This window comes from Haliotis cracherodii, unplaced genomic scaffold (genome assembly GCF_022045235.1).
Source record: "Haliotis cracherodii isolate W230 unplaced genomic scaffold, xgHalCrac1.p SCAF_13, whole genome shotgun sequence".
NCBI classification, from domain to species: domain Eukaryota; kingdom Metazoa; phylum Mollusca; class Gastropoda; order Lepetellida; family Haliotidae; genus Haliotis; species Haliotis cracherodii.
This window is the reverse complement of record NW_027266268.1, coordinates 39,608,009-39,620,872: the sequence shown is the minus strand read 5'-3', so window position 1 is coordinate 39,620,872 and position 12,864 is coordinate 39,608,009. Positions and strand designations below refer to the sequence as shown.

Genomic DNA, 12,864 nt, shown 5'->3' with positions numbered 1-12,864 from the left:
AGAAACAATGTATTGTGTGTGAAGAAACAATGTATTGTGTGAGATGAAACATTGATGGTGTGTGATGAAACAATGTATTGTGTGAGATGAAACAATGTATTGTGTGTGATGAAAGAATGTATTGTTTGAGATGAAAGAATGTATTGTGTGAGATGAAACACAATGTATTGTGTGTGATGAAACAATGTATTGTGTGTGAAGAAACAATGTATTGTGTGAGATGAAACAATGTATCGTGTGTGATGAAACAATGTATTGTGTGAGATGAAACAATGTATCGTGTGTGATGAAACAATGTATTGTGTGAGATGAAACAATGTATTGTGTGTGATGAAACAATGTATTGTGTGGGATGAAACAATGTATTGTGTGGGATGAAACAATGTATTTTGTGTGATGAAACAATGTATTGTGTGTGATGAAACAATGTATTGTGTGTGATGAAACAATGTATTGTGTGTGTTGAAACATTGATTGTGTGTGATGGCACTAAACACAGTAGCATGTTGTTGTAGAGAGGATCACGTGACCCAGGAGACGGTGGTTGTTCACAAGAGCGTACGGCACCACAAGGGCTCCATCTACTGCGCAGCCTGGAATCCCCTCGGGGACCTCATCGCCACCGGCTCCAACGACAAGACCATCAAGCTCCTGCGCTTCAACACAGAAGCAGCTAAACCAGATGGTAAGAATCACTGTCACAGGAGGTGACGGAACCATAGATAGTTGCCATAGTAACTAACAGTTTTAGTCCTCTAGTCCTTATGATGATGACATAATAGTTTCTACTAGTCCTTTTGATACCTTAACTACTGGGCAGTTCGGCAAGGACTACAGGACTAGTGGCAATTTCTAACACTGGAACGTACCCCATGGTATCAATCCCGAGCTCTATTATGTACAGGCTACCATGACATCATGGATGAAACGCTCACTGCCTTGATATCTCTCAGAGGTAGCACCATATCCATGCTCACAGGTTTCACAAAGTTGTAAAGTCTTGGACATTGCTCGAATATTTCTGAGTGCAGCGTTGAACCACAAACAAAGAAACAAAGACAAGCCAAGATATGACTGAGATTCTGTTTAAAGTGGCAGGAAATCCAAGTCACTCACTCACTCTTTAACATCACCTGTACAATTGATTTTATTGGCCCTGAGGAGCTAAAATTGTCCAAGGCCCCAAACTGAAAAACTTAAAAGGCAGTGTGATCCAACAGTAATATTGCTGATTGGTCTTATATATATCATTCACTTACTGATTACCGATTGAGTTGTGAGGGTGTAATTCTGTAATGTGGTTTCAGGTGCAGAGCTGGAGTTATCTTTCCATGACGGCACAATCCGCGACCTCGTGTTCATGCAGGACGCAACCAACAGGTCGTCGCTGCTCATCAGTGGAGGCGCGGGGGACTGTAAGATCTACGCGTCGGACTGTGAGACGGGGACACCAATCAGAGCCATGACGGGACACACAGGTGGGTTATTGCCTAGTCAAAGAGATGTCTCTAAACAGAAGTAAAACCCAGTAAGTCTGTCCTTATATATACTGGCTAGAATGTCTATATTTGATGAAGGCACTGTGCTACATGCTGCGGATGTGTTATTACATATGATTTCTTTTCTTATTTCAAATCCATCCAACTAGAGAAAAAATTGTATTCTTTTAAGACATTATATGCAAATGAGTGATTATCTGAAGTCTTCGAGGGGCGGTCGGGTAGCCTAGTGGTTAAAGCGTTCGCTCGCCACGGCGAAGACCCGGGTTCAATTCCCGACATGGGTACATTGTGTGAAGCCCATTTCCGGTGTCCCCCGCCATGATATTGCTGGAATATTGCCAAAAGCTGCGTAAAACCATATTCACTCACTCACTCAAGTCTCCGATTTTGTTTTAACATTTTCATTAAAATTTAGTTTTTGAAGTGTTTTCTAGAACTGATGCACCTGTTGTATTGTCCAGGTCATGTCTATGCCCTGCACACCTGGGGAGGCTGTATGTTCGTCAGTGGATCGCAAGACAAGACAGCTCGCTTCTGGGACCTGCGAGCGTCCACTGCCATAACTGTAGTGCCCAGCCAGACAGGTAGGGATGTCAGTATATGTGTGTCTTGACAGGTAGGGATGTCAGTATATGTGTGTCTTGACAGGTAGGGATGTCAGTATATGTGTGTCTTGACAGGTAGGGATGTCAGTATATGTGTGTCTTGACAGGTAGGGATGTCAGTATATGTGTGTCTTGACAGGTAGGGATGTCAGTATATGTGTGTCTTGACAGGTAGGGATGTCAGTATATGTGTGTCTTGACGGGTAGGGATGTCTGTATGCATGTCTTGACGGGTAGGGATGTCAGTTTATGTGTGTCTTGACAGGTAGGGATGTCAGTATATGTGTGTCTTGACAGGTAGGGATGTCTGTATGCATGTCTTGACGGGTAGGGATGTCTGTATGCATGTCTTGATGGGTAGGGATGTCAGTATATGTGTGTCTTGACAGGTAGGGATGTCAGTATATGTGTGTCTTGACAGGTAGGGATGTCAGTATATGTGTGTCTTGACAGGTAGGGATGTCAGTATATGTGTGTCTTGACAGGTAGGGATGTCAGTATATGTGTGTCTTGACAGGTAGGGATGTCAGTATGCATGTCTTGACAGGTAGGGATGTCAGTATATGGGATGACAGGTAGGAGCCCGAGATGATCCGGGGTACAATAGGTCTTAGTAACCCAAGCTTGCTGTAAAAGGCAGCTATGCTAAGAGGCTACTAATGGGATCGGTTGGTCAGGATCACCAACTTGGTTGATGCGTGTCATCTTATCCCAATAGCATGGATTGATGCTCATGACATCAATCACTGGATTGTCTGGTCAAGACTCGATTATTTACAGAGCAACATCATATTGTTGAAATATTGCTGAGTGAGGTGTTTTAACAACAAACAAACAAAACAGACAGTTAGTGATGTCGATACATATTGGTTGGGACGGCAAGGGGCATGTGTCTACAGACAGGTAGGAATTTTGGGAAGAGGGTCAGTACAGATCAGTACTTAATGCTCTTTGTACCAGGGCCCACTTGCACAACGTTATCTTAGCACTAAGATGATCAGAACTCCCATACTTTAACACAGGCACATGATAGTCTAAGTGCTAAGATTGCTTTGTGCAAGTGAATCCAGATTAGGTAAGAAAGGTCAGGCTGTTTGCATGTATCATGCCGCAATATTTGAGTTTTGATCAGTTTGGTATGACTGGTCCATTCCCAGTTCTATAACAACCACTGTGATATTTCTCAAGCTGTGCTGACAGTGTGTTAAGCTTGTCATCTCTAGAGATGTGTGTGTCCCATTGCAGGCAGTCCGTTTGCATCAGTGTGCGTGGACCCGTCCGGGCGCCTGCTGGCGTCGGGACACGAGGACGGGGTGGCCATGCTGTACGATATCCGGGGGGCCAAGGTGGTCCAGACGTTCAAGCCACACAGCAGCGAGTGCCGGTCAGCTCGCTTCTCCATGAACGCCTACTACCTGCTCTCCGGCTCCTACGATGGCCGGGTGGTGCTCACCGACCTCCATGGTATGTCCGATAGGACCTTATAGCATTGGGCATGTGTCCTTGATTGTTCAGACTGTGCCATGACAACAGGGGTAAAGTCCACTCAAGACGCTCGGGCTTAAAGGAACCTTAACAATTAATTTTATTTTCCCCCCAAAAAGTAATGCAGGGCAAGGTTTTTACAGTCTTTTTTTCTGTATTTTCCCTGGTTTTATGGTCATTAACCTCTATTGGCTTGAAATGGAGTTTTGGTCACAATGATTTTGGGTATCGCTGACCTACCAGGTGTACTGAAGGTCAGCTATTACTTGCTCTCAAACCCAAGGAAACGCGGCCCATTTGTTCAAGGCACAGCCTTTGCATTCTCATAGTATAGATGTTTGTTTGAATGTCTAGATTAGGACCCTCATAAACAGCTCACTATCAGGTCATTTGTTTGCATGCTGCTAGCAATAGTTTCTATGTCATATTTATGTTTGATTTCATTACTATATTAAGTTTATGAATGTTTCTGCTTGAATGTTACCTATGATCCTTAAACTACCACAGCATGACCCTCTGCAACCTTGTATCACGATGCTCCCATGTCCTCCACATTTAATGTCTAATACTCCCAGTTACATGCGTGATACGAGTATTTTATACACCTTTAGCCGGTTCCACGGAAGGAGGAGAGAGTATGTATACAGCTGATTACCATCCAACTAATCCTGACCCTAACCATTCTCTGTAGGCTTGGAAACAATCAGAATACCTGGTCCATATTGTTTTGGTGCTAACATTTTAATTGACATTCTGTTTAGATACCTGACAAACTGACTTAACATATCTTTCAGTAAGATTTATGATCTAATACATAACAACATCACAATTTTAGTTTCACAATTTTATGATGAAATCTGTTTTTATTCACTTAATGGTTAGCGATTCAATCCTGGTTATCATTAATATACCCATTGGAGGGAAGATATAAATATAGATATATTTCTGTAATTATTAGTTTATGAAGCTTTGATCATGTGTTGTACTGGCCTCTGTGCTCCAGTGTGGCTTCTGTGTTGCTAATACTGCATTGTGTTTTCTGTGTATTTGATAGTATCAGATTGTGGGTGGTTTATTCTTTTGCAACAAATGTTACAGCTGTTCTGATTGGTTAATACTCCCATGTCCACCCTATCAAATCACATGTTACCCAATGGAAACTGCATGTCCTTACCGTGGTGAATCAGAACCCCATAGAGTGAACAACCCCTACCAGGTTGAAAATGGTGCCAAAATATATGTTTGGGCTAGTGACCTGAAAAGGTTTTGGCAATATGCATAAAGTACCTCCTTGGCGTCCACCATCGTCATGGAAATATTGCTTTGAGTGGTGTAAGAGTCTATTTGCCCAAGCTGTCTACATGTTCAGTTTGGACACACATCATGGATGTATACATAGCGAGGAGTAGTGACTCATTTACGAAAGACGTAGAGTGTAGTTGATAACACAGAACACAGGTGCTTAGCGGTGAACTGGCTTTAGTTCCAATAGAAGTTTAACCTCAGCTTGTAGAGTACAATTTTCTTTTGTCTGTTTAACGAGCAAATGAACCCATACAAACCTTGTTTACCTCAGGAATTACTGATAGTAATGTCAGACTGTAAATATGATCATCAGAATTAATGACAACATGGGAATTAATGGAGTTTTTTTGAGAGTGCATATTTTCACTACTTCTGTCTGGTTGTGTCATGTGACAGTCAAATGCAAGTGTTCCCTGAGATCCTGTATGATCAAGACAAGTGCTGGATATGTGTGTCACAAGTTACCACCCTGGGCATATGATAGGAGTTGCCTCCCCTGGGTAATAGATGGGAGTTACCTCCCCTGGGTATGTTTGGGGAATTACCTCCCTTGGGCATGTGTTGGGACATGGCTGCCATTGGCCTGCAGTCTTGAACCAGTCTGATTTAAAAAACAAACATAATTTCAAAGTCAGTCGTAAACCTTTTCTGAATTCACTATAATGGCAATCCCAAAGCAATACATAAAAATATTAATGTCACTTCATTTGGGGTTTGAGGGAACGTTTTCAAGATTCTTGAAATGGCCACTTGCACACAGGTGGCAGTGATGGTACCAAGAAGGAGATTGTGATAGGCGGTCTGGTAGCCTAGTGGTTAAAGCGTTCCCTCGTCAAGCCGAAGACCCGAGTTCGATTCCCGTCATGGGTACAATGTGTGAAGCCCATTTCTGGTGTGCCCCGCCGTGATATTGCTGGAATATTGCTAAAAGCGGCGTAAAACCCCACTCACTCACTCAATTGTGTTTAGGGTATTATTTTTTGGGAGTTATCTCCCCTGAGTATGTGTTAATGGTTGAGCTGACGTATTACACTACTGTTTCTATCCTGGTTAGATAATATTCAAGTTTAGTGGATCTGTTCAAGCTTTATTTAGATAATGTCTATCAATTCAGTGATATAGTTGGCTCAGTGTCTTTTTTCATAAGATTTTATTGTTGACAAATATGTTCTGTGAATTAGAAGTGTGAATGAATAAAAGATTCACTAAAGTACTCACGGAAATGAAAAAAACCTGTTTTTTCGACCTCAGATCTTAAATAAATGCAGTTAATATACAAAATATGTAAATATTCAAACAACTAAATTAGTACTAATTGGGCCGTGGCACAAATACAGCGTATCAAATGTTTTTATGCCTTTTTACACATAAAAGTGTATAAAAATGTGAATAAAACAGACTATTGTGAAACAGGGCATAACCAGGTGTAAGTAGATCAAGGTGACCTACATTTTGTATTGTATCAAACTAGCAAATCCAGACTAGTACTTTTCGAGTTGTTTTGTTATTTCGTATTTACAGCTACGTAACACTTTGTGTCGATTTTTAAATTGAGAAAAACAGTTTTTTTTCATGTCCATGAGTACTTTAGTATTGTAGTTCGCTAACACATGTCATACGCTTTGAGCTGTGTGGGGGCTGGTGCTGTATTTTACAAGTTATGGTGATGAGGTTTGGTGACTAATCCAGGTACAGTGATATGTGATTAGCTGCGCAAGTAACAAGGAGATAATCTGCATGAGACCTGCTTGCACTAACCCGGCTGTGGGGACACTAATGAACGGAATTGTAAACATGTGTAGGTGCTGGATGTGGCTGTGTACACAGGACCCATGAAGATCCGGGGTAGAACCGGCCTTCAGCAACCCATGCTTGTCGTAGAGGCGACTAATGGGATCGGGTGGTCAGGCTCAATGACTTGGTGGATGCAGGTCATCGTATCCCCATTGCGTGGATCAACGCTGATATCAATGACTGGATTGTCTTGTGCAGACTCGATTATTTACAGACCGCTGTCATATAGCTGGAATGATGCTGAATGCAGCATTAAGCAACAAACACTGTATTGCTCATCATTAAAGGATTTTTGATTGGATGGAGTGGTCAGGCTCGATGACTTGGTCGCTACTTCCCAAACAGCTAGTAACCTCGCTCGTTATATCAAACACGGGTTTAGCTGACGGGCTGTCATGATATTGTAGACAGAATAACACAACAACAGACACAAGAAACAATGAAATTTAAGAATTCAGTAAATGTATTTGGAAATAGTTTTCAAACAGTAATTGAAATATCAAACGAGTCACACTATCTGCATCTTGGGAAGCATATCTCTATTTATGGGGGCACGGGTGGCCCAGTCGTCTAAGGGGCGCGATTCGCTGTGCAGAGTTGCGTCCCATGGGCACGCCAGAAACCTATGACTGTGGGTTCGAATCCCGGTTCGCCCTGATTATGTTTCTTGGTTTGTCAGCACCATACCCGTGCTCGTGGGTTTCACCGAAGTGGTAAACGTCTGAGACCTGCATCACTTCAGGCTTTCCTCCCACATTAAGCTGACACGCCGTGATATCACTGGAATACTGTTAAAAGTGGCGCTAAACCCAACTCACTCACTCACTCACTGTATTCATGATCTTGTGCATTGGACTCTCCAACATCATTCATTTACAGCCATTTTGAAAAGTAATGATCCATTAATAAATTGTACATGTATTAGGAAACTGATTTAATACCCTTTTAAATGTGGAGCTCTAAGATATATGTATGATACACTGAAAGTTGTGGAAGTTTATGCCTGATGAACAGCTCTTGGCACATTCTATATTACTGAGTGTGTCTGAGAGGTGAGAACTCCCGTGGTGTTAAGTTGAGATTGCTCTGTAAGACAGGATACATCTGAACTCATGACTCTTAATGACAGTGTGGGTGGAGGGTGGCTTGATGGAAGAAGCGTTCACTCATCAAATCGAATGCCGGGTTCTATTCCCAACATGGGTTCAAAGTATGACCTCATTTTTGGTGTCCCCTGTCGTGATGTTGGAATATGGCTGCAAAAGGCGGCATTAAACAATACTCACTCTAATTCATGATAATGTCATGATGATTTTATTGTTATAATGTTTCTATATATGTTAATGTTTCAGTAGAAAACTAAGTCTTTTGTGATGATTTAGGCATTGTCTGCGTTGGCATAATGATTACGAAGGAGTAGTTTTGTGGGTAATGTATTTTCTTTCTGACCTGTCATTTCAACTGTTATTTGTAGATGTGTTCCTGTACATTTTGAAACGCAGAGTGTATATTTACCAGCCTACGCCTTGTTTCAGGTGACCTTTTACGACCCCTCCCGAGCGTGGTCGTCGCGGAGCACAGAGACAAGGTCATCCAGTGTCGCTGGCATCCCTCTCAGCTGGCTTTCCTCACAACTAGTGCTGATCGCACAGTCGTCAGCTGGGCACTTCCTGCCAGTTAAATGTAGAAGGTCAAGGACATTGTTTCTCAAGGGGTCGAACAGTTCCTTAATCATTTGTCATCAGCTCCCTATTCAAGGTCTAGAGCATAACATATTTTGTGTAATTGTATTTCGAGATATTTTTATGTTACAGTTTATGTCAGGTGAAAGAATCTTACTCAATTGTATTGGATCTGGTTTCCATGGAAACAACATGGTGGAAATATCTCAACAAAATATTGTACATGAAATGATGTCAAAAATGATAAGTAGATTGTATCTGAATAGAAATCAACAAAATAATGACACTTTTCAAATGTTTTTGTTAACTTCTTGACAGCCTAGTATAGAAGTTGATATGTATGACATCTCCACCTCCATCTGAAGTCACTGAAGAGCTCCCTCTTCGCCTGCTGTTGATTGCATGATTATCTCCCCTTGTATCTCATGTCAGTGTGTCACCATGGTGATGCCTGTGTTCACCGGTGTCTATACTGTAAACAGCCTGTGTTGTGTCATCCACAGGGGTCTGATAACACATTGTCGGCCATCACCCATGACCATATATACTGAATAGTTATCTTTGTATCAGCCGTACAAATCTGAATCATTGTGTTGTGATACAAATAGTGGAAAGGACTGATTGTTGAGACTTGATGTTCTTTTGAAACATGTGAAATAACTTTTCATATAACCATGTTGATATTGTATACTATTGTGTATCCATGGTGATGATATAGATCTACTTTTTTGTGTCCATGGTGATAATGTCTATGGGTGTTCACGGTAATAATATCTACTTTTGTAGATGATGATAACTGATATATATATACTTTATTCATGTTGATATGTGTATCTATGGTGATAATTTATTCATGAATACTTTTGTGTATCCATGGTGATAATCTCTACTTTGTGTATCCATGGTGATATGTCAGGGTATGCAGTTAATACATCATCGTATCCATGGCAATTGATCGGTGTTGTGTTTCCATGTGTTGATATTCACAGCTGGTGTGTGAGCTGCGTTTATGTGATGCAGCCATGGTAACCAGCAAGGTCGTCCCCACGTGGATGAAAAATCCGGAAGTCTTGGATCTGAGCTTATTGTATTCCTATACCGGCGATACAGGCACAGTAGACATATTGGTCATGTTAACCCCTTAGTTTCGTGTTGTGTGTGACTTTTCGTATGACAATCTGTGTTGCACGCAAGTTATTGAGAGCTTTCTTACAGTGAATGGAAGTTGATGCTACAGGTGTATACCATCCTCCTCCTTTATCCAGGGTACTATATCTCCAGTCAACACCCTGGACTCACTCACTCACTCACCATTTGCCGCTGTGGCTGTTGGAAGTGACGGCACCACCTCCATCTCCTTATCACTCCTGAGCTTGAAATCAACAACCAATCAAAAGCCTCTTCTGACATGGCACAGATCTTCATTAAAATTTGCATCCACTTCTGAGCAAGCCTTCGATGTATTTAAAGAATCACAAGACTGTTAAAAATGATTATTAATCCAGGAAAGATGTTTTCCTGAGTATTCGAGAGGTGGGGATAAGTCCTTATCCTGCAAGACGTTCAGGTTGTATTGATGATGACACGCACAAGTTGGGACGAGTACTGGTGATGAGACTTGTAGTATTCATGGAGGAACAGTGTAATTTGATTGAAGCTCTTAGTTATAGGGTCATGTCATTCAAACCACCGGCCTCAGAAGGAGACGAGTGAAAAATTGGTCAAGGCTCTATATTATAACAGAATGGAGATATGATACAGAGTATAATCGATGATCCTCCAACGTATCTGCTGTATAAGGGGTTAAAGATGGCATTGCTTGTCCTCAGATCACATCGAGGATTGATAACGAAACCAGGTCCACTCTCAATGGTGTACGAGAAAGTTCACCTTCCATATTCCTGCACACCTCTCTAGGGACACACAAAAACAATTCATGATGAGCTCAAACAAAGATGTAATTGGGGATATGTTTTTGAAAGAAAACTCGCTGACCATGACCTAGACTGACTCGGAAGTGGCCTATGTGGATGAAGTCACAGGGTTATCACGAGGTCCATATGAAGGCAATGTTTGTCTGATAATATGTATGAAATATGTTAAATTGTGTATTCAAAGTCATATTTAATGACAGTGCTTAAATTCTCATATGTTGCACATTGTAATGCTTCTTCATTTAGTACATAATGTGTGTTGCCATCGCTCTGTATATCGGAGAGAAGACATGAAGAAGGTAGAGAAGCTAGAGAGTTAAAATATCTCGTCTCTTTTTCAAAATCAAGTTGACCTATCCTAGTGTCTCAATAGATCAGATAGGTAGAGATATAAATCACTGAAAGATAGATCAGATATGTGGAGATATAAATCATTGAACGATTGAAAGAATATCTGTATTGTGCCAAATTTGATACATTGTGCAAGGACGGATCCAGCATGTTTGAAAGAGTTGGGTCCACCAACAAACTCCTCTCGAAGTGTCTCACTCAAGGGGTGGGGCTGGGATAGGGGGCTGGTTCTCTACAGCATACCACATTTGGTTTTCAAAAGGATCCATCCTCTGGATCCGCCTCCCTCCTCGGGATCCGCCTCCCTCCTCTGGATCCGCCTCCCTCCTCTGGATCCGCCCCTCCCTCTGGATCCGCCTCCCTCCTCTGCATCCGCCTCCTTCCTCTGGATCCACCCCCCTCCTCTCCATCTGCCTCCCTCCTCTGGATCCGCCCCCCTCCTCTCCATGTGCCTCCCTCCTCTGGAAATGCCTCCCTCCTCCGGATCCGCCCCACTCATCTGGATCCGCCTATGTTGTGTATTAATCCCCAGTATTGCCTGCTTTAATCATTGTAGTGAACTACCACTTTATGGTCCTTGTATGTCAAATGCTGATATAGAGGGAAACAGCATGCATGTGGACACTCACCAAGACTTCAGGGGTGTCTAGTGGGGCATGGGGGACCGAGTCTTCTAAGGCGCTGCAATCTGCGGAGAATATTTGCGTCCCTTAGGCGTGGTTGGATTATATATTTAGGTATGTCAGCACCATACCTATGCTTGTCGGTGTGACCAATGTGGTGCTTGACTCCGGGCTTGATACCCTTTCCATGCTTCCCTACAAAGCCGTACTGGCAAGTATGATGAAACCATATTCTAAATGGGGCCCAGTCGTCTTTCACTATTCGCTGTGCAGAGTTGCATCCCTTTGGGCACACCAGCATACTACGAATGTGGATTTGAATCCCGGATAACCCCGATTATGTTTCTATGTTTGTCCTACTACACCCATGCTTGTGGGTTTCACCAAAGTGGTAAACATTTGAGACCTGCATCACTTCAGGCTTTCCTCCCACATGAAGCTGACACGCCGTGATATAACTGGAATACTGTTCAAAACGGCGTTAAACCCGACTCACTCACTCACTCCCATATCCTACCTACCAAGTCAGTGCCACCACTGTGAAGCACGTTGTATGAAGCTCACCTGGATGCTTTTCTCTAACTCTCTGATTTTTGCTCGCTGGCCAATGTACTTACCTCATTGTCACATCCTTTGTTTCTTTGATTTGATCACATTTTTAAAATTAGATCCTCCTTCATTGACATGCTGTATTGTCCTTGTTTCTGCCTGATATTACTTTCGGAAGTATTACGGACGGACTCCGCCCATGTGTTACCTTGACGATGTTCATTCTTGCCTCAGTTGCCTTGTTGCACTGTTAGATTGCTGCTGCTACTGCTGCCTTGCGCTGGGTCAGAGGGTTCAGGTCCTCAGACAGCCTGTGTACCACGAACCTACACCAGGCCATACCTACATGTACATGTTGTCATGGCTCGTGGCAGCAAGTACTGACACTATGCCTCCTAACCTTGCTCTACGACTTACGTGGTCTCTCATAAATAGGCAGGGTCTCTTCTTGCTAGTATTCTCCAGAGAACTGACCTTGATAGTAATAACGTACAATTGCGTGGAGGACAGCTTCTATGTTTAGCATACACTACCACTTTTGTTCAGCATGAATATCTGTAATGTGTTGTGGATGAGGTGAAGTTGTCATCGACAGGAAATTCTTGTTATTACCTTGTCCAACTGCTACTGTTCCGATCAAACAATACAACTGACTTGACTTTGGTCAAATGGTTAATTTGTAGTAATGGAAAACAATGAAATAATAAATCTTTGTTTAGTTTTCATTTATTCCACTTATATGACTGGTTGGTAATTTGCTAACATGATAAAATATTACCTGAAAGGACATTGGTTGGAAAATAATTTTACATTGCAAAATATTTGATTTGTAGCCCTGGTGTGTTGACAATACTTGTCTTTCTGTCAGATCTCATGAGTGTCAGATCAATGTATCTGTTGACACTAGAAGATGGTTTCAAAGTTTTACAGTTTGCGATAAATCCATGTACCACTTGTTTATTTGAAACATTCATATATAAGAAATGTTTTATGTACACACAGCACATGTTGTAACCATGGCAACACAAACTGTA

The 12,864-nt window shown here is 42.0% G+C and overlaps 1 protein-coding gene across 4 annotated transcripts in view; it reads left to right on the top strand.

Annotated features, from left to right (window-relative positions):
- Positions 1-12,614, top strand: part of LOC139459917 (WD repeat-containing protein 47-like) — a 42,873-nt gene extending 30,259 nt beyond the window's left edge. For 3 of the 4 annotated variants that reach the window (XM_071241648.1, XM_071241647.1, XM_071241645.1), the window contains 6 exons: positions 516-685; positions 1,308-1,478; positions 1,964-2,086; positions 3,353-3,571; positions 4,204-4,227; positions 8,227-12,614. In XM_071241648.1, the coding sequence (XP_071097749.1) occupies positions 516-685; positions 1,308-1,478; positions 1,964-2,086; positions 3,353-3,571; positions 4,204-4,227; positions 8,227-8,372 (853 nt within the window). In that variant the 3' untranslated portion in view covers positions 8,373-12,614. The remainder of the gene's footprint in view (positions 1-515; positions 686-1,307; positions 1,479-1,963; positions 2,087-3,352; positions 3,572-4,203; positions 4,228-8,226) is intronic. The other variant, XM_071241646.1, reaches the window with a different exon arrangement.
- The last annotated feature ends 250 nt before the right edge of the window (positions 12,615-12,864 follow it).